At 43.5% G+C, this 24,124-nt stretch overlaps 1 protein-coding gene across 1 annotated transcript; it reads right to left on the bottom strand.

Moving 5' to 3' along the window:
• Positions 1-5,403: 5,403 nt before the first annotated feature.
• On the bottom strand, positions 5,404-19,119 carry LOC130194136 (cilia- and flagella-associated protein 251-like). Its single transcript, XM_056415029.1, has 4 exons — positions 18,952-19,119; positions 13,487-14,251; positions 5,598-5,732; positions 5,404-5,447 (listed from the first exon to the last, which is right to left on the bottom strand). The coding sequence occupies exons 1-4, from the start codon at positions 19,079-19,081 to the stop codon at positions 5,404-5,406; spliced, it is 1,074 nt and encodes a 357-aa protein (XP_056271004.1). The 5' UTR covers positions 19,082-19,119.
• Positions 19,120-24,124: the final 5,005 nt, after the last annotated feature.

The raw sequence follows: 24,124 nt of genomic DNA on the forward strand, positions 1-24,124 counted from the left end.
TTCCAATAGTGCGCTCAGCCGAGCACTACTCTCTGCAGAGCCTTCCTGTCCTGAGCGGAGCAGTTGCCAAACCAGGCTGTGATGCTTCCTGTCAGGACGCTCTCTACAGCTCCAGAGTAGAAGGACTGAAGGATCCTCTGGGAAACTTTAAATTTCCTCAGCTGCCTGAGGTGGTAGAGGCGCTGCCTTGCCTTTCTCACCAGAGTGTCTGTGTTCGTTGACCATGTCAGATCCTCGGTGATGTGGACCCAGGTATTTATACCCGCTCACCCTCTCCACAGTAGTCCCGTTAATCCCCAGTGGTGAGTACGTCCTCTGTTGTTGTACCTCCTAAAGTCCACAATCAGCTCCTTAGTTTTGGTGACATTCATGATGAGGCTGTTGTCCTGGCACCAGAGTGACAGATCAGCAACTTCCTCCAGGTAGGCCTTCTGCCGTTGTCGGAGATCAGGCCCACCACCACTGTGTCATCCGCAAACTTGATGATGGTGTTGAGCTGAACCTGGCCACACAGTCATGTGTGTACAGGGAGTACAGTAGGGGCTGAGGACGCAACCCTGGGGATCCTGTGTTCAGGGTGAGGGTTTGAGGTGTGTCTGCCCACCCTGACCACCTGTGGTCTGGCGGTCAGCAAGTCCAGGATCCAAGCACACAGGTCGGTGTTCTGTCCCACCTCAATCAGCTAGCCGGCCAGTCTGGAGGGACTATGGTGTTGAAAGCTGAACTATAATCAATGAACAGCAGTCTCACATAGCCCCCCCTCTGGCTGTCCAGATGAGAGAGTGTGGTGTGCAGCACCTGGGAGACAGCATCATCCGTGGATCTGTTTGGGCGATAAGCAAACTGCAGCGGGTCCATGGAGGAAGGGAGGAAGGCAGATGTAGTCCTTTATCAGCCTCTCAAAGCATTTCATGACCACCGAGGTGAGGGCCACCGGTCGGTAGTCATTCATACATGCTGGAGAAGCATTCTTGGGCACAGGGACAATAGTGGATCTCTTGAAGCAGGCGGGGACCACGGACTCAGCCAGCGAGAGGTTGAATATTGTGGTGAACACTGGAGCTAGCTGGTTAGCACAGGTCTTCAGTACTCGCCCAGATATGCCATCTGGACCTGCAGCTTTCCTGGTGTTCACCCTCAACAGAGCCCTCCTCACACTGTGCTCGGTCACAGAAAGTGTGTGTTCATCCCCAGCGGTAGAACTCACCTCGGCTACGCTAACGGTGTTGTTGTTAGCCGGCGAGCTAGCGCTGTTGTTGCTAGCCTCAAACCGTGCATAAAATGAGTTCAGGTCGTCCGCTAGGGATGCGGCACACACCATGGCGCGGGGTCAGCTCTGGTAGCCTGTGATAGTCCGTAGCTCCTGCCATATGCGCCTGGTGTCGCTGCTCCATCTGTGATTCCACTCTGTCTCGGTACCTCCTCTTGGCTTCCTTCACCGCCTCCTCAGTCCATAGACCGCTGCCTTGTACTCGTCCATGTTGCCGGATACAAGACCGGAGTTATAGGCAGCAGTACAGGCGTTCACAGCTTCACGGATGGATCTATCAACCCACGGCTTTTGGTTAGGAAAGACCCTAACTTTTACCGTGGGGACGATGGTGTCCGCTAGCGTTGCTATGAGGCTCATTGCTACTTCCGCAAACTCGCTGACGTCACTGGAACTGGATTGGATCATGTCCCAGTCGACGACACGCAGAGCGTCCTGTAGCTCAGCCTCTGATTGGTCAGACCACCGCTTCACGTTCCTCGTCACTACCGCTTCCAGCGATCTTTTGCCGGTACTCCGGTAGCAGAAAAATGGCGGCATGGTCTGATTTGCCGAACGGAGGGAGAGAGACAGCCTTGTAGCCTCTCTTGAATGGCGTATAGCAGCAACACAAGCAAGAACACATCAACAACAATGTCTCAATGTCTCATTTATTTATTTCTGATGACCTCAACAATGCAATTGTGATTTCTTTTTAAATCACAGAGGGAATCTTTTATTGACAACTGAAAGCTAATTTGTTTTCCCAGTATGAACAGCTGAGTGTCGTTTCAGATGGCCTGCTCGACTGAATGTTTTAGCACAAACTGAACAACTGAATAGTTTCTCACCTGTATGAACAGCTGAGTGTTGTTTCAGATTCCATGCTAGACTGAATGTTTTACCACAAACTGAACAACTGAATAGTTTCTCTCCTGTATGAACAGTTGAGTGTTGTTTCAGACTGCCTGCTTGACTGAATGTTTTACCACAAACTGAACAACTGAATAGTTTCTCACCTGTATGAACAGTTGAGTGTTGTTTCAGATGGCCTGCTCGGCTGAATGTTTTACCACAAACTGAACAACTGAATAGTTTCTCTCCTGTATGAACAGTTGCGTGTAGTTTCAGATTCCATGCTAGACTGAATGTTTTACCACAAACTGAACAACTGAATAGTTTCTCTCCTGTATTAACAGCTGAGTGTCGTTTCAGAGGTTGCACTTGTCTGAATGTTTTACCACAAACTGAAGAACTGGTCACTCCTGTTGTGGCTCCAGAGTGTCTCTTCGGATGTCTCTTTTGGCCAAAGCTTCCAGCATATTGAGAAGAGCTAATTGATGCGTTTCCAGTCCCACAGTCCATGTCACCTACAGGGACTTCATTGCTTTCCAAAGGGTTTAAACGTGACTGAGGTTCCTGAGTCTCCTTCCAAGCGTCACTGTTATCAGTCTCACATTCAGAGGATTGTGACGTCTCATCAGCAGTTGGTTGTAAAGGACTCTCTGGATCTGATCTGGATCTGACTTCCTCTCCGTCTGCTTCTGTTTTCAAATGTTCTGCCTCTCTTTTGTCAGTTTTTATGGACTTTGAGAGCTGAGCTTCCTCATCATCATATTGACTCTTTACAGGGGTGAATGAGAACTTGATTCCAGCCTCCTCCAGCTTTTGAAGCTGCTCTCCCTCCTGACTGATCCTGAGTTCATCCTGCTCCTCTTTAATGTGTGGAGGCTCTGGGTCCTCCTGCTCCTCTTTAATGTGTGGAGGCTCTGGGTCCTCCTGCTCCTCTTTAATGTGTGGAGGCTCTGGGTTCTCCTGGTCCTCCTGCTCCTCTTTAATGTGTGGAGGCTCTGGGTCCTCTTGCTCCTCTTTAATGTGTGGAGGCTCTGGATCCTCCTGGTCCTCCTGCTCCTCTTTAATGTGTGGAGGCTCTGGGTCCTCCTGGTCCTCCTGCTCCTCTTTAATGTGTGGAGGCTCTGGGTTCTCCTGGTCCTCCTGCTCCTCTTTAATGTTTGGAGGCTCTGGGTCCTCCTGGTCCAGACTGGAGCTCCAGTCCTGCTGTTCAGGGGGAACCTCTTGTTTCATCACCAACTGCTGCTGGACATCTGTGGAGAATAATAAAATACATTTATACATCTTAAGAATCTCATATTGAACTCTAATATTCAATCGGTTTATTCATGAATGAGGTCAGGGTTTTGAGGGAGAACATGAAAAAATCAGAAGTGAAATCATCTGAAAGTACAATATGTACCTCTGAGCTGTCGTACAGTAAAACGTTCATGTACCTCTGAGGTGTCGTGTTAGCGTCTATCAAAATTGGAGGTGTGGTAAAGTACGACCTTCTCTCGTTCTCTCCTTTCCAACGGGAGAGTTTATTCTCTGATCACGAGTCAAATACAAGTTCGATGCGATAGCAATCACAGCGGAGTCCTCTCCGGTCGGCACTAGTTGAAAACCCAAAACAACTCGGCCTCCCTTTCCACGTACGGACCTCCATGCCCCCACATGTGAAGTCATCCTGACCTCGGATCTGCTGCACCCCCCCACACCCCTTTCTCACAGGAGGGGGCCCTCGTCCCCCTCTCTCATTGTAACAACGTGATAACAAGTGTGTGTTGCGTTTGTGTGAGGCGAGTACCTAGCTTTGAGAGGCAGTCATAATATTTATTATCACACATATTCCATCTGCTATGTGATGTTATTCTGAATTTGCAGGAGCTTGAACACAATCGTCCCTTCAATAATTCAGTTTTATATCATCAATCCCCCTTTTTACATAATTCGTTATGTAACTAAACACTAATATAAATCTAGAAGAATGGGCACTATCAATACATAACTGTTACATCACATGTCATTTAGCAGACGCTTTTATCCAGAGCGACTTACAATAAGTGAATTCAACCACGAGGACAAAGTCAGAACTAAGAGAATCAAGAAAGTAACATTTCTAGAAGCCAAACTACAAAAATACCATAAATAACACCATGATGAGTAACACCATGAGTAATACTATGAGTAATACTATGAGTAATACCATGAGTAATACCATGAGTAACACCATGAGTAACACCATGAGTAATACCATGAGTAATACCATAAGTAAGACCATGAGTAATACTATGAGTAATACCATAAGTAATACCATGAGTAACACCATGAGTAATACCATGAGTAACACCATAAGTAATACCATGAGTAACACCATGAGTAATACCATGAGTAACACCATGAGTAATACCATAAGACTAATCTTTTCATCATTAAAGAAAGTTGTTTGTGGTCCTTCAGCAAACATGAATCAGACCAAAGGACCAGCATTGCTGCACTCAACGCTGGTTCCTCTTCCCCCTGAAGAGCTCCTCCAGTTCAACCCTTCGATCACAGCTTCAAAGAACGGGAAGAGAGGCTGCAGAACACAGATCAATACGTCAGTTTGATCACTCTACGGCAGTTTGATCACTTTACGGCAGTTATTTCACTTTACGGCAGTTTGATCACTCTACGGCAGTTTGATCACTCTACGGCAGTTTGATCACTTTACGGCAGTTTGATCACTTTACAGCAGTTTGATCACTTTACGGCAGTTATTTCACTTTACAGTAGTTTGATCACTTTACACTAGTTTGATCACTTTACGTCAGTTTGATCACTTTACGTCAGTTTGATCACTTTACAGCAGTTTGATCACTTTACAGCAGTTTGATCACTTTACGGCAGATATTTAGTTTTACGGCAGTTGGATCAATTTACGGCAGTTGGATCACTTTACAGCAGTTTGATCACTTTACGGGAGTTTGATCACTTTACAGCAGTTTGATCACTTTACGGCAGTTTGATCACTTTACGGCAGTTATTTCGTTTTACGGCAGTGTGATCACTTTACGGCAGTTTTTTCATTTTACGGCAGTTTGATCACTTTACGGCAGTTATTTCGTTTTACGGCAGTTTGATCACTTTACGGCAGTTTGATCACTTTATGGCAGTTTGATCACTTTACGGCAGTTTGATCACTTTATGGCAGTTGGATCACTTTACGGCAGTTATTTCGTTTTACGGCAGTTGGAACACTTTACGGCCGGTTTGCTCCTCCAGAAGTTGTTCTGGCCGTTCTGAAGACCGTCCCAAGAGATCTCCAGGTGCAGATCCCGTCACCAGTTTGACTCGAGGACCGTGAGGTGTTTAAAGTTCCTCCCTGACGAATGAGATCAGAGGAGAGCTGGAAACCAATCAGATCCACCAAAAGTCTCGCTCACTGCAGCCGACGAGCTGGAAACGGACCAAATGTGACTTGAAGCCGTGAAACGAGCACGAAGACCGGGAACAATCGTGAAGCGGCACCAACCTGATGTGTGTAGCTCATGTTCTCCTAATTGAGAAACGATGTCCTCATACGCCGCTGTCAACGTGTCCAACAGCCCAAACGCCTCGTCCACGACCTCGTCCACGTGCTGCGTCACCACCCGCCTCAGCATTTCTCCTGGAGACAACTGTGTGTCACTTATTTAACAGTCTCAGAAATGAATAAGAAGCTAGGAAAATGTCTTATATCAGAAACAGAGTGGAAACATTAACAGTATAAGCAATAAATATGAAGCTAAATAAGTGTAGTGTAACAGTAATATCAGTACACATTGGAAATATTTAACAAGTCTAAGCAATTAATATCAGGCTAAATAAATGTGAATTTGCAGGAGCTTGAACACAACAGTCCCTTCAATAAGTCAGTTTTATATTCGCAGTAGTACAGTAACAAGTACAATATGTACCTCTGAGGTAGCGAGTACCTTTGTGCCGACGGTCCAGACTGGACTTATGACTTGAGGCTTTTCATTTGGCCTAATTCTAATTGAATGAAATCAAAACACTTTGGTCCAGCTTTCAAATTGATGAGACCAGGAACACAGAATTTAAGTGCGATATAAAAAGTAAGATATTTGTTCATCGCACACAATGTGAAGAAGAAAAAACACATTTTATTGAGCAGCTGGATGAACACCAATATAAATGTTGTATTTGTTTACATTACAACACGACACTGACAACATGATCAGTCAGTGCAACTCATGTAAGTTCAGCTCTCATCACAATGCCATGAAGCCATGTGACTCCAGTCAGTGTGATGCATGTGACTGAACTCTGTCTGTCAGCTTGTAGTTTCATAAGCACAGACAGCCAGTCTGAGGCTGTCTGTCAGTAATCCAGCTCCTGGTCTTTTATTTGGTGATTCTTTTACTACACTGACGAGTTTTTCGGGGCAAATGTGGTATTCATGAACGTTTTCTCATCTGGGATTGGTTCTGAAGTCAGCCCGTTGGTGAATACGTTCACATCAGCTCTACAGACATCCTCAGATTTAAATAATTATAATAATAATAAATATGAGAATCACCGTTTGTGACTCCTGCATCTGAGCTTTTTCAAATAATAGAATAAATACAATTGCAATCACTTTCAAGTAAACCAGATTGCTCCATCAGACAAGAAAAAAAGCTTAATGTTGAGCTTTTGCTTTGAAGAACAGCAGAAAAGCCGATCTCACGGAGGTAAGACCTGGCAAGTCGCCAAGAATCTCGGCTGTCGCGCATGCGCAGACGTAATTTGTCAATGCCGTAACATAAACATTTACACTAAGGTACAGGCATTACAACATTTATTTATTGATTACGTAGTTGTATGTCCTTGTACTTTGAACTTGTGTAAGATGGAAAGTTATCAATAAAGGTCTTTCTGCATTTCCCCTGCGCCCCACGTGTACTATACGCATCCCCTCTTTCAGGGAGCACAGCTGACAACACGGCTGTCAGAGAACCCGTTTTCAGGCGTTCATTAAAATCAGGCGGAGATCTTTTCTGACGTCGATCTTCCAGGCAGGAAGAAAACGTTTCAGAAGAAACTTCAGAAAATGTTCGAAAACGAGAAACAATGTGTTTCTGATTTTATGTTGGAGATCGACAGGGAACGTCTCCGAGATCGACCGGTCGATCGCGATCGACGGGTTGGCGACCACTGGTTTAAAGTGATAAAGAAACAAAGAGAACCAACCTGCTCGTTGTAACTTCTGGGTTGAAAATGGCGTCCAGTCGTTTCCGTTGGCGCTCGCGCTCCTCTACAACGTTCCTCCTCGGACATCGATGTTTCACATGTTCACGGAAAACCGTTACTCCACTCGAGCCAGTGTACGTCCAGCTCGCACAGCGATGAGCCCCGTTGCATGATGGGAAACCAACGGCTGGCGGTGGCCACATCAGAGAGCTGATTGGCTCTTAGATTTGACAACAAGCGCCACGGCGTTCAAAGTGCAATTTATTATTTCTTGTTTTTAATATATTGTGTTGCGTTTTGTTTGTTTTTCAACAGTCCCGTTGAGTGTGTGTGAATTTTATTTGAATTAGTTTTTAAATAGTAGCATTATTTAAAAAATATGTTTTCTGCCGAGGCTGAGTTTCGCCTCTTCTGTTCCTCTCGAGCTTCCGTAGCCCGGTCTTTCCCTGGTCTTTCACTGTTTTGTTATGTTTTTTGCAAGTGTGGCCGTTTGTGTTGCGAATCGCGGTGTCTGCCTGTTGTGTGTTTTTGAGATCGTCAAGAGATGATTCAAATATATCTTTTGGCGATCTTAGAAACACGCAACAGGTATCTTTTGTTTCATTGCTTCTTTGGCGCCATTGGGGTTTGACACTTCCGGTCGTCCTGTCGTATGTTTTGCCCGTATAGTATAACTAGTGGTAATTGGTATACATTCTGTTTTGGTATGTTTAGGAGCTGATGTATGGATGTCGTCAGCAGCTATGTGTTTTCCTTTGTGTTAACTTTAGAATTTCCGCCGAGTCACTAACTCACGCAGTTATTCATTTTGTCCACTGGGGGTCGCTGTTTTGCCCTTTTTGTTAAACTATATATAACGTAGTCCTGTTAGAGATAAGAGTTTTGTATTTATGAGGGAGCTGATGTATGGATGTGGTCAGCAGGAATAAAACCTGGAAAATAAACCTGCGGACTCGACTTCTTCCTTGGCCAGTACAAGTCCGTTACCCTAGCTGTGTAGTCCTGCCCAGAGGAAACGCAGCTCGAGGACAGCATCACTAGTGTATTGCTGCTTATGCTTCAACTCTGTCACAAAACATGTTTGGCAATGGGTGCACTTTTTTTAGTTGGAGCAGCTCTGACTTGACGCCCCTTGTGGTGATCCAGGTGCACCACACGTGTTTCCTTAATTTAAAAGAAGAAGATTCAAAAATCTCTCACGTGCATTGTTTTCCTTCTCTCCATTGTTCTCCTTGAAGTCCCGGCTGCAGGTCTTTTCTCTTCAGTAAACCGGTATAGTTTTGAGGAGCTTGATACCTGAAGGCTCTGGTTCCCATCCTACTTTTTAAGACTAGGAACCACGAGTAGCCTCGCATTTAGTCATAACTTTACTTTCTTATCGGGAGAGTTCCCGGTGGGCCGCTTCACTTCTGGGCCGGTCGAGAATTTTATTTGTTGACATTTGTCACGTTAGTCCATCTTCTCTTAAAGTGGGCTACACACGTTCAGCATTCTGACACCGCAGCCTCTGCATGGGTTGTACCATGCGAGGAAGTTCACCCCTCCCAAATAATAGAGTTGGTTCAGTCCATTATGGAACTTAACCAACTCAATTTGGGAGAGGAGAACTTCCTCGCATGGTGTACCGTGTGAGGAAGTTCACCCCTCCAAAATAGAGTTGGTTCGGTCCTTAGCCGTCTTTTCCAAAAAGTTTTCTCAGCTACCGATAGCTGGGCCGGCCCGACCGCAACGATACGCGTCAGGGAGGAAGAGGGCAGGAGGGGATGAAAAAGCCAGATTGAAAAAAAGAAAGGCATTGGAGGAGGATGCTGCCAAATGTGCCAAGCTTACAGATTTATTTTCAAGAGGACAAACACAAGTGGCAACTGGTAAAGAGAGACAAAGGCCTAATGATAAGCAACATAACTATTCGGCTAACGTTGTCGCCTTGATTAATATCATTGTAGCGTTGTCAACCTATTCCCAAGCAAAATATTAAATTGAATTAAAATATTTGCCTTTTTATATCACCCAAAATATGGCGATCCATAGACTTTGCAAATATTATGCAAATATTGATATATACTTTTGATATTGAAGTATGCAGTAATATGACTTCATTTTTCTTTGTAGCTTCGGAGCAGCAGATAAGAGTCTCCTGCTGAAAATGATGAGCCCGACATTTGCAATGAGGAGGCCATGACTACAGGGACAGGTAGAGAGGATAACAGAGGACACTATATGAATTAAAGTTATATATTCTAAGAAAGAGCAGTATATGACAGTACTTGATGAACCAATATGCATTGTTTGCTCATTAGTGTGTGTAGTAAAGGAGTCAATCACCACTATATAATACTCATGCAGAAAAATGATAATGACCATGACAATGACCATGACAATGACCATGACAATGACCATGACAATGACCATGACGGCCCCCATGAGGTCTCACTCCAACAAATCTGGCCTACTGCCTCATCTGAGTCTGACACCCCTGCTACGCCCTTCTGCCTTTTTTAATGTTATGCATATTTTGTGTTAACTTCTCATCTTAAGTGGATTATTATTGTTGTATTTAACCTTTACATTATGTGTTGGACCATGGTATTAATAACAGAACTACAGGATAGTAAGAGCTGAACTGTTGCTTCATTTATCCAATTTCCACTACCATGAAAATAGTGGGCTGGTCTTGAGCCTGAAATTCCCGGGCTGAAAAGTGGCCCCACTCCGGCCCTGCACACTTACCTATACACACTTATATCTACACACACATACACTTACCTCTACACTCAACTACAAACACTTACATCCACACACACATACACATTTACATCTACACACACATACCTCTACACTCACTTACACACACTTACATCTTCACACATACCTCTACACTCACTTACACACACTTACATCTACACACATACCTCTACACTCACTTACATCTACACACATACCTCTACACTCACTTACACACACTTACATCTACACACTTACATCTACTCACACATACACACTTACATCTACACACACATACCTCTACACTCACTTACACACACTTACATCTCCTCACACATACACACACTTACCTCTACACACACATACACACTTACCTCTACACTTACCTACACACACTTAATTACACACACACACACTCACACCTAGACACACACACACACTTACACTTAGACACACCCACACACAAGGCAATAATGCACGGCCAATGAGGCAGGAGGCCAGGCCCAGGTCCAGGCCCAGGTCCGGGCCAAGGGCCGGGAGCCAGAACCGGCTCCAGACACAGCCAGGTCCGATGGACCCTGTGAGGCGAGAAGGCACAAAGACTCCGGGGAGGAAGCAGTTAGTAATGTGTGATGGAGAGATGTAAATTCATCCATAAGGAGAGAGAGAAGAGGAGAGAGGTGCTCAGTGTATCCTAGACGTCCCCCAGGAGCCGATCAGCCTCTAGCAGCATCTCTAGGTCTGGACCAGGTGAACCTGACTCAGCACTAACTAGAAGACCATCAAGAGGAAAGTCTTCAGGCTCCATGAGGGGACTGTGTCTGCCTCCAGGACTGAAGGCGGAGCTGGTTCCATCAAAGAGGAGGAGCTTGATACCTGAAGGCTCTGGCTCCCATCCTACTTTTTAAGACTCTAGGAACCACGAGTAGCCTCACATTTAGTCATTACTTTACTTTCTTACTTACAGTGTTACATATCTCCCTGTGTGTTTAAAAAAAAATCATAATAAATGAATAGTTAACACAGGTCATTTGGATCGTGGTCCATGCCTACTACCAACTAGTCATATACTCTGTCAGATTCATTGATTGTGTTGTTACTGTGTTTTAATTTGTGTGTCATGATTCCTTCTGGTCACATGACATCTATTGTTCTCTCCATCCTGGAGAGGGATCCTCCTCTGTTGCTCTCCTGAAGGTTTCTTCCCTTTTTTTCCTACGAAAGAGTTTTTTGGGAGTTTTTCCTGATCCGATGTGAGGTCAAAGGTCAGGGATGTCTGTGTACAGATTGTAAAGCCCTCTGAGGGAACATTTTAATTTGTGAAAATGGGCTAAACAAATAAACTAAATTGAATTATAGAAGTCAGACATGGCCTCAAAAACTGAACTACCACAGAGACGTGTAAATTAATTAAAACTCATACAGCTCATCTTTTCCTGGTCCGATAATAATCCGAGTGCCGTGCAGCATTTACAGATTGAGGATTATAGATGTAATCCTGTTATAATCTGTGTTTCTCAGAGTGACCACTTTCTTTCCAGCCAAATTATTGTGGATAACTTTGAGCAAGAACATTTATGGAACAAAAAAACACAAAAATCTTTAAGATTTTTATTATTATTATTATATTGAAGCCACCCTCCATTTCTAAATGAGTTTTGCTTTTGGTTCAATCCCTTGGATTGTTTGAGCTTCATGTGCATGATGTGAAAACCACAGACCACCGAGTAAACACTTCAGGGAGCTCAGAGACATCTTGTGATCCGGATGACATCACTTTGTTTTGTCGTCTTTGAAAAAAACATACATTCGCATGTTTAAACATTCTGGCTTTTTTAATTCATGGATAAACATTTGAGACACAAATTACCATTTAAAGTAGAGTATTTTATTTTTTTTAGACCATCACAAAACTTCAGCTTGCAATGTGACAATACAATACTCTGTGTTTATAATAATGTGTTTAAATATTATCATAAAACATGCTACAATAAAACATTAAGCCTGAACTTACATCAGAATATTATAGTTAAATCATGAAGGAGTAACACTTCGACAATACCACCTCTTATGGAGGTCTCCACCGTCGCGTCTCCCCGCGGTCTCTCTGGTGTGAACCGCTCAGCACTGTGCGTCCCGATCAAAACAACCCGAGAGAGGCACTTCTGATTGGCCAGTTCAGGGTCAGCTGACCCGAGCCATAGCCGGAAGTTGTGGAAGCAGCGATATCGACGTTGCAAGTATTTTGTCTTTTAACAGTTTCACATTGTCAATAATAACTAGCAAAAATGAACAGAAATAAAAGCCAACAAAATTAAATATAGAAAAGTAAAGAAATAATCTTAACAAAATACATACACTATATATATATATATATATAAAGGAATTTGTTTTTAAATAAATCTCTATTTATATATATATATAGAAATATAGATGTATATATAAAAAAATATAGATTTACGTATATACATATCATATAGGTTTAAGACTTGCAGCAACACAAGCAAGAACACGTCTTCAACCTTATCATGAACATCAACTCAGCTAACATCAACAACAACAATGTCTCATTTATTTCTGATGACCTCAACAATGCAATTGTGATTTCTTTTTAAATCACAGAGGGAATCTTTTATTGACAACTGAAAGCTAATTTGTTTTTCCAGGATGAACAGCTGAGTGTCGTTTCAGACTGCCTGCTTGACTGAATGTTTTAGCACAAACTGAACAACTGAATAGTTTCTCACCTGTATGAACAGTTGCGTGTAGTTTCAGATTGCCTGCTTGACTGAATGTTTTACCACAAACTGAACAACTGAATAGTTTCTCTCCTGTATGAACAGTTGCGTGTAGTTTCAGATTGCCTGCTAGACTGAATGTTTTATCACAAACTGAACAACTGAATAGTTTCTCTCCTGTATGAACAGTTGCGTGTAGTTTCAGACTGCCTGCTTGACTGAATGTTTTACCACAAACTGAACAACTGAATAGTTTCTCTCCTGTATGAACAGTTGCGTGTAGTTTCAGATTGCCTGCTAGACTGAATGTTTTATCACAAACTGAACAACTGAATAGTTTCTCTCCTGTATGAACAGTTGAGTGTAGTTTCAGACTGCCTGCTTGGCTGAATGTTTTAGCACAAACTGAACAACTGAATAGTTTCTCACCTGTATGAACAGTTGAGTGTTGTTTCAGATTGCCTGCTTGACTGAATGTTTTACCACAAACTGAACAACTGAATAGTTTCTCTCCTGTATGAACAGTTGCGTGTAGTTTCAGATTGCCTGCTTGACTGAATGTTTTACCACAAACTGAACAACTGAATAGTTTCTCACCTGTATGAACAGTTGCGTGTAGTTTCAGATGGCCTGCTCGGCTGAATGTTTTACCACAAACTGAACAACTGAAAAGTGTCTCTCCTGTATGAACAGTTGAGTGTTGTTTTTCAGATTCTGAATGTTTTACCACAAACTGAAGAACTGGTCACTCCTGTTGTGGCTCCAGAGTGTCTCTTCGGATGTCTCTTTTGGCCAAAGCTTCCAGCATATTGAGAAGAGCTAATTGATGCGTTTCCAGTCCCACAGTCCATGTCACCTACAGGGACTTCATTGCTTTCCAAAGGGTTTAAACGTGACTGAGGTTCCTGAGTCTCCTTCCAATCTTCACTGTTATCAGTCTCACATTCAGAGGATTGTGACGTCTCATCAGCAGTTGGTTGTAAAGGACTCTCTGGATCTGATCTGGATCTGACTTCCTCTCCGTCTGCTTCTGTTTTCAAATGTTCTGCCTCTCTTTTGTCAGTTTTTATGGACTTTGAGAGCTGAGCTTCCTCATCATCATATTGACTCTTTACAGGGGTGAATGAGAACTTGATTCCAGCCTCCTCCAGCTTTTGAAGCTGCTCTCCCTCCTGACTGATCCTGAGTTCATCCTGCTCCTCTTTAATGTGTGGAGGCTCTGGGTCCTCCTGGTCCTCCTGCTCCTCTTGCTCCTCTTTAATGTGTGGAGGCTCTGGGTCCTCCTGGTCCTCCTGCTCCTCTTTAATGTTTGGAGGCTCTGGGTTCTCCTGGTCCTCCTGCTCCTCTTTAATGTGTGGAGGCTCTGGGTTCTCCTGGTCCTCCTGCTCCTCTTTAATGTTTGGAGGCTCTGGGTCCTCCTGGTCCAGACTGGAGCTCCAGTCCTGCTGTTCAGGGGGAACCTCTTGTTTCATCACCAACTGCTGCTGGACATCTGTGGAGAATAATAAAATACATTTATACATCTTAAGAATCTCATATTGAACTCTAATATTCAATCGGTTTATTCATGAATGAGGTCAGGGTTTTGAGGGAGAACATGAAAAAATCAGAAGTGAAATCATCTGAAAGTACAATATGTACCTCTGAGCTGTCGTACAGTAAAACGTTCATGTACCTCTGAGGTGTCGTGTTAGCGTCTATCAAAATTGGAGGTGTGGTAAAGTACGACCTTCTCTCGTTCTCTCCTTTCCAACGGGAGAATTTATTCTCTGATCACGCGTCAAATACATGTTCGATGCGATAGCAATCACAGCGGAGTCCTCTCCGGTCGGCACTAGTTGAAAACCCAAAACAACTCGGCCTCCCTTTCCACGTACGGACCTCCGTGCCCCCACATGTGAAGTCATCCTGACATCGGATCTGCTGCACCCCCACACCCTTTCTCACAGGAGGGGGCCCTCGTCCCCTCTCTCATTGTAACAACGTGATAACAAGTGTGTGTTGCGTTTGTGTGAGGCGAGTACCTAGCTTTGAGAGGCAGTCATAATATTTATTATCACACATATTCCATCTGCTATGTGATGTTATTCTGAATTTGCAGGAGCTTGAACACAATCGTCCCTTCAATAATTCAGTTTTATATCATCAATCCCCCTTTTTACATAATTCGTTATGTAACTAAACACTAATATAAATCTAGAAGAATGGGCACTATCAATACATAACTGTTACATCACATGTCATTTAGCAGACGCTTTTATCCAGAGCGACTTACAATAAGTGAATTCAACCACGAGGACAAAGTCAGAACTAAGAGAATCAAGAAAGTAACATTTCTAGAAGCCAAACTACAAAAATACCATAAATAACACCATGATGAGTAACACCATGAGTAATACTATGAGTAATACCATGAGTAATACCATGAGTAATACCATGAGTAATACCATGAGTAATACCATGAGTAACACCATAAGTAAGACCATGAGTAACACCATGAGTAATACTATGAGTAATACCATAAGTAATACCATGAGTATACCATGAGTAATACCATGAGTAATACCATGAGTAATACCATGAGTAACACCATAAGTAAGACCATGAGTAACACCATGAGTAATACTATGAGTAACACCATGAGTAATACCATAAGACTAATCTTTTCATCATTAAAGAAAGTTGTTTGTGGTCCTTCAGCAAACATGCATCAGACCAAAGGACCAGCATTGCTGCACTCAACGCTGGTTCCTCTTCCCCCTGAAGAGCTCCTCCAGTTCAACCCTTCGATCACAGCTTCAAAGAACGGGAAGAGAGGCTGCAGAACACAGATCAATACGTCAGTTTGATCACTCTACGGCAGTTTGATCACTCTACGGCAGTTTGATCACTCTACGGCAGTTATTTCACTTTACGGCAGTTTCAAGATTCAAGATGTTTTATTTGTCACATACACACACAGGGTGTGCAGTGAAATGAAAGTGGCAATGCTCAGCAGGAATGTGCAAGGGCAACAAGTACACACTATTTACAATAAAAAACAACACAATATTTACAGTAAGTGTGTGTGTGTGTGTGTGTGTGTGCCTAAGAGGGGCAGTTGTGTGGGTCTATGTTGTATCTTCTCTTTGGCTCTCTTCGAAGGCGGTCGCATTTTCTCTCCCTCTCCTCCCCATGACCTTCCCTTCCCTGCTTGGCTTCTCTCGTCATGTCTTGTCTTGTTTTATACTTGAGAGACTCTCTCCTCATCGCTCTTGAACTAAAACCATGGACCGATCAACTGATCATCTGATCAACTGGTCTCTCAGCATTGACACCGTCTTCTCGACGAGAAGCTTGGGTTCGGGAACCTGCCCGTCCTGCCGGGACGTTGCAGCTGGTTACACGATGGACGGTGTGCCTAGCAGCCCTTTCCGTGGAGGACGATGACATCTACCTATTCGAACTATGATTACAGGATTTCTGCTGTTTGGATTTGGCGTTGCCCTGGTTTATCGGAAAATTAAGGAACGGTGACAGCCGTTAAAAGCCCCTAAGGCTGCCCGACGAAATTGGATCGATTTGAAAAATGGGAGGGAAGTGGTGGAATAGTAGGTGCGCAAATTGGATGTAGCTGCTGGAAGACCAAACAATCCCAATCTTATCTGCTTTGGCTCCCTCAACCAGAACGGGCCTTGGCCAAGGCCGTTACTGGAACAACAACTCCCTGAAGATCGCTGAAGTGAGAACCTCTCATTCCTTCCCCTATCCACAGACACCTGTGGTTGTTTTTCTCCCAGGACCTTTCAAGGCTATCTCCATGGCAACGACCATCTTGCGGACTGAGAACTCTGTCTGTTGTGGCCTGGGGAGGACGACATACCAGAACACGAACTTTCAATAATACTGATTTGCATTCACTATCCCCTCCCCATCCCACGCCTTCGCCTGCTTTTTACCCCAGTGTGACCGACGGGGCTGTGGCTGGCGCTGCTGTGTTGGCGCCCGGACTGGCTGGCTGCTTGTCGGTGCTGGTTACCTTCTGCCCCAATGGATGGGCTTAGATCACCCAGTTGTTGGATTACCTCCCTCCCCCTTCCTACTCGTTGCAAGTCATGTCTAAAATGTATGTGCTTATGTGCTAAGGTGTTTTTCCTGCTCCCACACTGTACCCCTCTCGGGGCATAGTCGGGGGGTTGGTGTTTTTTCTCGCCTTCTTCCCTCATGTTATGCTGTAATCTTTCATCCACCCTTTCTTGTAATTTCGATGCTTTTGTACCTGTACTCTGGCAAACGACAAATAAATATATCAATCAAAAAAATCAATCAATCAATCAATCAATCAATGTGGGGGTCCTGGTGAGGTCGGAGTTCACAGTCCTGATGGCCTGAGGAAAGAAACTCCGTCTCAGTCTCTCTGTTCTTGCAGCGTGACTACGGAGGCGCCTGCCTGACCGCAGCAGCTGAAACAGTCTGTTGTTGGGGTGGTGAGGATCCTTCATGATCCTGCCGGCTCTGGTTCTGCACCTCCTGGTGTACAAGTCCTGCAGGGTGGGAGTAGTTCAATAGTGCGTTCAGCCGAACGCACTCTCTGAGAGCCTTCCTGTCCTGGCCGGAGCAGTTGCCAAACCAGGCTGTGATGCTTCCTGTCAGGACGCTCTCTACAGCTCCAGAGTAGAAGGACTGAAGGATCCTCTGGGAAACTTTAAATTTCCTCAGCTGCCTGAGGTGGTAGAGGCGCTGCCTTGCCTTTCTCACCAGAGTGTCTGTGTTCGTTGACCATGTCAGATCCTCGGTGATGTGGACTCCCAGGTATTTATACCCGCTCACCCTCTCCACAGTAGTCCCGTTAATCCCCAGTGGTGAGTACGTCCTCTGTTGTTGTACCCTCCTAAAGTCCACAATCAGCTCCTTAGTTTTGGTGACATTCATGATGAGGCTGTTGTCCTGGCACCAGAGTGACACTATTCAAGTGGACGCAACCCTGGGGGGATCCTGTGTTCAGGGTGAGGGGTTTGGAGGTGTGTCTGCCCACCCTGACCACCTGTGGCCTGGCGGTCAGGAAGTCCAGGATCCAAGCACACAGGGGGGTGTTCAGTCCCAGCTCAATCAGCTTGCCGGCCAGTCTGGAGGGGACTATGGTGTTGAAAGCTGAACTATAATCAATGAACAGCAGTCTCACATAGCCCCCCCTCTGGCTGTCCAGATGAGAGAGTGTGGTGTGCAGTACCTGGGAGACAGCATCATCCGTGGATCTGTTTGGGCGATAAGCAAACTGCAGCGGGTCCATGGAGGAAGGGAGGAAGGCGCAGATGTAGTCCTTTATCAGCCTCTCAAAGCATTTCATGACCACCGAGGTGAGGGCCACCGGTCGGTAGTCATTCATACATGCTGGAGAAGCATTCTTGGGCACAGGGACAATAGTGGATCTCTTGACAGAGTGACCAGAGTGACAGATCAGCAACTTCCTCCAGTTTGATCACTTTACAGCAGTTTGATCACATTACGGCAGTTATTTCACTTTACAGTAGTTTGATCACTTTACGTCAGTTTGATCACTTTACGGCAGTTTGATCACTTTACAGCAGTTTGATCACTTTACGGCAGATATTTAGTTTTACGGCAGTTGGATCACTTTACAGCAGTTTGATCACTTTACGGGAGTTTGATCACTTTACGGCAGTTTGATCACTTTACGGCAGTTATTTCGTTTTACGGCAGTGTGATCACTTTACGGCAGTTATTTCATTTTACGGCAGTTTGATCACTTTACGGCAGTTATTTCGTTTTACGGCAGTTTGATCACTTTACGGCAGTTTGATCACTTTACGGCAGTTTGATCACTTTATGGCAGTTTGATCACTTTACGGCAGTTATTTCATTTTACGGCAGTTTGATCACTTTACGGCAGTTGGATCACTTTACGGCAGTTTGACCACTTTATGGCCGGTTTGCTCCTCCAGAAGTTGTTCTGGCCGTTTTGAAGACCGTCCCAAGAGATCTCCAGGTGCAGATCCCGTCACCAGTTTGACTCGAGGACCGTGAGGTGTTTAAAGTTCCTCCCTGATGAATGAGATCAGAGGAGAGCTGGAAACCAATCAGATCCACCAAAAGTCTCGCTCACTGCAGCCGACGAGCTGGAAACGGACCAAATGTGACTTGAAGCCGTGAAACGAGCACGAAGACCGGGAACAATCGTGAAGCGGCACCAACCTGATGTGTGTAGCTCATGTTCTCCTAATTGAGAAACGATGTCCTCATACGCCGCTGTCAACGTGTCCAACAGCCCAAACGCCTCGTCCACGACCTCGTCCACGTGCTGCGTCACCACCCGCCTCAGCATTTCTCCTGGAGACAACTGTGTGTCACTTATTTAACAGTCTCAGAAATGAATAAGAAGCTAGGAAAATGTCTTATATCAGAAACAGAGTGGAAACATTAACAGTATAAGCAATAAATATGAAGCTAAATAAGTGTGGAGTGTGGTAATATCCAGTACACATTGGAAATATTAACAAGTCTATGCAATTAATATCAGGCTAAATAAATGTGAATTTGCAGGGCTTGAACACAACAGTCCACTTCAATAAGTCAGGTTTATGACCATGATAGTACAGTAACAAGTACAATGCCTTACCTCTGAGTGGCAGTACCTTTGTGCCGACGGTCCAGACTGGACTTATGACTTGAGGGCTTTTCATTTGACCTAATACTAAATGAATGAAATCAAAACACTTTGATCAAGCTTTCAAATTGATGAGAGGACCAGGAACACAGGAACCCCAAGTGCGATACTTGAAGTAGATGTTTGTTCGCCAGCACACAATGTGAAAAGAAAAACACATTTTGTTGAGCAGCTGGATGATTTCATATAAATGTTGTATTTGTTTACATTACAACACGACACTGACAACAGTCAGTCAGTGCAACTCATATGATTCAGCTCTCATCCTGATGCCGTAAACCCATGCCTTGACTCCAGTCAGTGTGATGCATGTGACTAGACTCTGTCTGTCAGCTTGTGGTTCAAGCACAGACAGCCAGTCAGGGGCCGTCTATTGAGCTGTGTCAGTAATCCAGCTCCTGGTCTTTTATTTGGTGATTCTTTTTTCTTCACTGGCGAAGTTTTGAGGGCAAATGTGGTATTCATGACGTTTTTCTCATCTGGGATTGGTTCTGAGGTCAGCCCGTTGGTGAATACGTTCATCAGCAGCTCTGAACATCCTCAGATTTAAATAATTATTATAATAATAAATATGAGAATCACCATTTGTGACTCCTGCATCTGAGCTTTTTCAAATAATAGAATAAATGCAATTGCAATCACTTTCAAGTAAACCAGATTGCTCCATCAGACAAGAAAAAAAGCTCAATGTTGAGCTTTTGTTTTGAAGGACAACAGCAGAAAAGCCCAACTCACGGAGGTAAGACTTGGCAAGTCGCCAAGAATCTCAGCTGTCGCGCATGCGTAACCTGTTATTGCCGTAACGTAAACATTTACACTAAGGTACAGGCATTACAACATTTATTTATTGATGACGTAGTTGTACACTGTAAAATGTAATAAGTTAACTTTACTTGAAAAAGGTGAGGAAACCGATTGCCTCAAATTTTTCTAAAGTAAGTGGCTCAATAATTTGAGTTCTTAAAACTAAAATAAATGAGTTTCGGCAACTGATGTAGTGGAGGTAAACATAGGATTAAGTAAACTCATATGTCCAGTTCAACAACTTAAAAGATACGAGTGAAGGTAACAAAATCTTTAAAAGGATGTAATAAGTTGTTTACTTGAAAAAAGATGAAAACCGGGTGCTCAACATTTTCGTAAAGTAGCTCAATAGTTTTAGTTCTTAAAACTAGTAAACTAAGTTTAGGCAACTCATGTAATTACAGTAAACATTAGTATAGTTAACTTAACAATTATTGTTAGGTTAACCAAAAAAGACAACAAAAGATCCAAGTTATATTAGTAAACATTGCTAATAAGAACTTAGTTAACTTTTAGTCAATGAATCCCATTACTTAGAAATAGTGAGGAAACCGATTGCCTTAAATGATCAAGTAGCTGAACAAAACTGTAAGTTATTGAAACAAAAGAAGGAGAACAGTTAATGGAAGACAACGTTTATTTGGAAGAAAAACACATGTTTTACTCAACAACGATGTAAGCATGAACATTTGCCAGATTGGGTTTTGTAGCGCAGAAATATGATGAACACAGCGTTTTGACATTTGCTAGAGATTCACTACAGAAAAACAACAAAAACAGACATTTTCAAATAATTTGAGATAGAAGGGTGAAGTTCTCGGGGCGACTGCACATCATGAACACAGTCCCTTACACGGCATCAAGTAGATTTTGGTGATTGTATTTTAGGGTTTTGGTCCAAGTAGAAGCACTCTATGAATAATTCAGAAGGTCTTCCTCACTCGTTGAGGATACTCCAAATTCGGGGTAAATAAGTCAGGAAACAGCCACGACGCAGGGGAAGATTATCCACGGTCACCCATCACGACTGTTCACTCTCAAAGCGATGGCAGTAGTTGTGAACTCCAGGTCCAGCGGTGAGGAGGCCGATGTCTTCCAGCACCGTCAGGGGTTCCAATGGAGGTGGGACACGTCAGAAGGTCATCAAGTCTAATAACAAGAGCAGCATAAAAACACAATTACATGTCAAATTCCACGTTGTGTTCTGGTGAACACACAATGGTTGTAGTTCTGATTAGATAATCAAGTGAAAGATGCTCAGGAGTAGAGTGCAATGAATTAATTCATTGATCATGTGATTCACTGAATGATTGCAAAAGCTAATAATAAAGAATATGAATTATCATATTTACAAATAGGATATTTGAATGAGTAACAATAATAAGAGCAAGTAAAGCAACAGAATGTAGAAGAGCCTGAAGACGAATTCGATGCAGTTGCATCTGTACACCCGATCAGGACCTGTTGGTGGCTTCTGCTGTGTTTCCATGGGGTCAAGTCGAGAAGCTCCGCCATCTAAACTCCACCTTCAATAAGAAAGACCAATGTTTGTCGTGGGCAACCAACCATATTCGTGGTAAACATCCATTTCTTTTGTCACTGCTGCTTCTGGGAAATGTGCTCACAGGAGGCTGAACAGGTACCTACCATCTTCAGCCGTCACACCTGCATCATATTGGCTGCTCTGAGCCTCCTGTGGCAGGGAGAGGCCGAGCATGTGCCAAAGCAACAAGAAATAGCGATAATATTACAAGTGAAACCATTTTTTTGGTAACAGGAGATATTGTAGAACACCTCTACCATCATGCAGACATGTGAAGAGTTGATGCCTATTTAGCACATGATATGATTTTAATTTTTAATTTTGGTGGGTTTGAATGGGGCGACTAGAGGCTGCAACTGGACCTGACTGGAAAGGCAGGAGATCACTAAAGGAGCCCCAATCGGGGATAAGTGGATAAAAGTATGAAGCACTGATTGGAAGAGAAGTATATTACAAAAGATTAACAGGCAGAACACATGAGATAGATTGGGCATCCTGTGGTGTGGAATTAAATAATTTTGGCCAGTCTACTTACAAATTCTTGGAAAAGTCTCGTTGTCATCTCAAGGATGACGGAGAGCCCTGAGGAGGACTGCTACCTCCCAGTCATCTGTACTCACAAAAATAACTTTAAAACACACACAATTCTAGTGTTTAAGGACAATCATTGTGACAGCTCTGCATGCAATGCTGACACTACTTTATTAACCACATTAAAAAAATGACTGTGAGAAACTTGCAGGTGTGACTTGTTGCAGATATTCAGTTTCTGTCCGACACTTTCCCCCCTCTGGGTTTGAACTTCTCCGCAGGAAGCAGGAGTTGTTGTCGAGATCTTTGAAGAGAACTCTGATTGCAACTCAGATTTTTGCTTGATAATGACAGAACTCAGCCCAGAATCAACGGAAGAGAAATAAATTAATATTTGGTCATATTAGACCGACATTAAACACATTACAACATACTACATCACACTGGGCGAAAACTGGTAGCTTCTAGATTGAACAGGTTTCATCAGCTCCCTCAGGCCCTTCATGGTCGTCTCAGGAGACACTGTGTGAACATGGACTCAATCTGGCAACGCTTCCATGTGTTCATCGTGGTATAGAAATAAGCAATACTTACAATTCATTGCCGGTTTCAAAGCCTACAAAGAAACAAAAGCAATTAATTCAAACTGCAAATAACTCCTCAAATCAAAATGCATTTTACGGCTAAAAAACCATCGGTTAATGGAAGATTTCTGACAAATATGATTACAAATGCTTATCCTAGATATAGATAGATAGATTGAAGTCATAAATAATTTATGCAGGGAGGTTGGCAGGAGCTTAGTTTAAACTTCTGTGGTTATAATGATATCATTTCCATTAAATATCACAAAATAAATGATGTTCAAGTAAAAATAAAAAACGTTGTACCATTACATGTGTTGAAGTTCTCCATCATAAGGTTGTGGTTGAATTATTCCTGAATTGCTGTAGTGTTATGGAAAAATAGGGTTTGAGCCCGTTGTATCTCCAAGTATCTTTATTAGCTTAACGCTGCCGTGACTGACTGGATTCGGGTAACTCCAAAGCGGACTGCCGACTACGCTTCCTCAAATGCATGCCGTATGCTCCACATGTCTATAAATGGGACCATTACATTAGTTACATTCCTTCTTGTTGTTCACTCTTAACTCGGTGACAGTAGCGTTGTGTGACTCCCGTGGTGCTGCATTGTTGCCACAGTGGAACAACCGGCGATGTCCGCCAGTAACATTATTGACTTTCGTTTGTTTTGTGTGGTCTAGCTGGCTTATTCAGCTTGTAAAGTTAACATTTAACTCTGAAGAATATACATATGAACAATATGGCTGAAAACAGTCTTTACTAGGACATGAGCAGCAAGCGTTATTGAGACGCTGAAACTTACCTTAAAGTAACTCGCACACCTGCACTGCCTTCTCGCTGCCGCCAATCCGTCTCGAGCAAAGAACGTCTTCAGTGGTGGAAGCTGCGCGTAAGTATTCGAGCCGAGTGCTGCCGAGTGCACCAGAGTTTCTTCCGAGTCCGCCTCGTAAAGCTTACTTGAGATAATAAGTTTAATAAATTTACTCACCAAAAAGTGTTCTTTACTAAGTTTCTTAAAGTAAGGTCAACAAAGTAAGCAGAAATGAGTAAAGCTCACTAATTTTTTTAACTAAACTTTACTATTACATTTTACAGTGTATGTCCTTGTACTTTGAACTTGTGTAAGATGGAAAGTTATCAATAAAGGTCTTTCTGCATTTCCCTGCATTGCAGTGTACTACGCATCCCCTCTTTCAGGAGCACAGCTGACAACCGGCTGTCAGAGAAACCCGTTTTCGA

The sequence above is a fragment of the Pseudoliparis swirei genome, chromosome 5 (assembly GCF_029220125.1).
Source record: "Pseudoliparis swirei isolate HS2019 ecotype Mariana Trench chromosome 5, NWPU_hadal_v1, whole genome shotgun sequence".
NCBI classification, from domain to species: Eukaryota; Metazoa; Chordata; class Actinopteri; order Perciformes; family Liparidae; genus Pseudoliparis; species Pseudoliparis swirei.

What these genes read in the sequence shown, in the direction of transcription:
- LOC130194136 (XM_056415029.1), bottom strand. Translation starts at nt 19,081, where the DNA reads ATGCTGAGGCGGGTGGTGACGCAGCACGTGGACGAGGTCGTGGACGAG. An exon ending in ACATGAGCTACACACATCAG is followed by an intron (nt 14,252 to 18,951) that starts GTTGGTGCCGCT and finishes TATTCTCCACAG; the next exon opens with ATGTCCAGCAGCAGTTGGTG. An exon ending in ACATGAGCTACACACATCAG is followed by an intron (nt 5,448 to 5,597) that starts GTTGGTGCCGCT and finishes CTCATTCGTCAG; the next exon opens with GGAGGAACTTTAAACACCTC.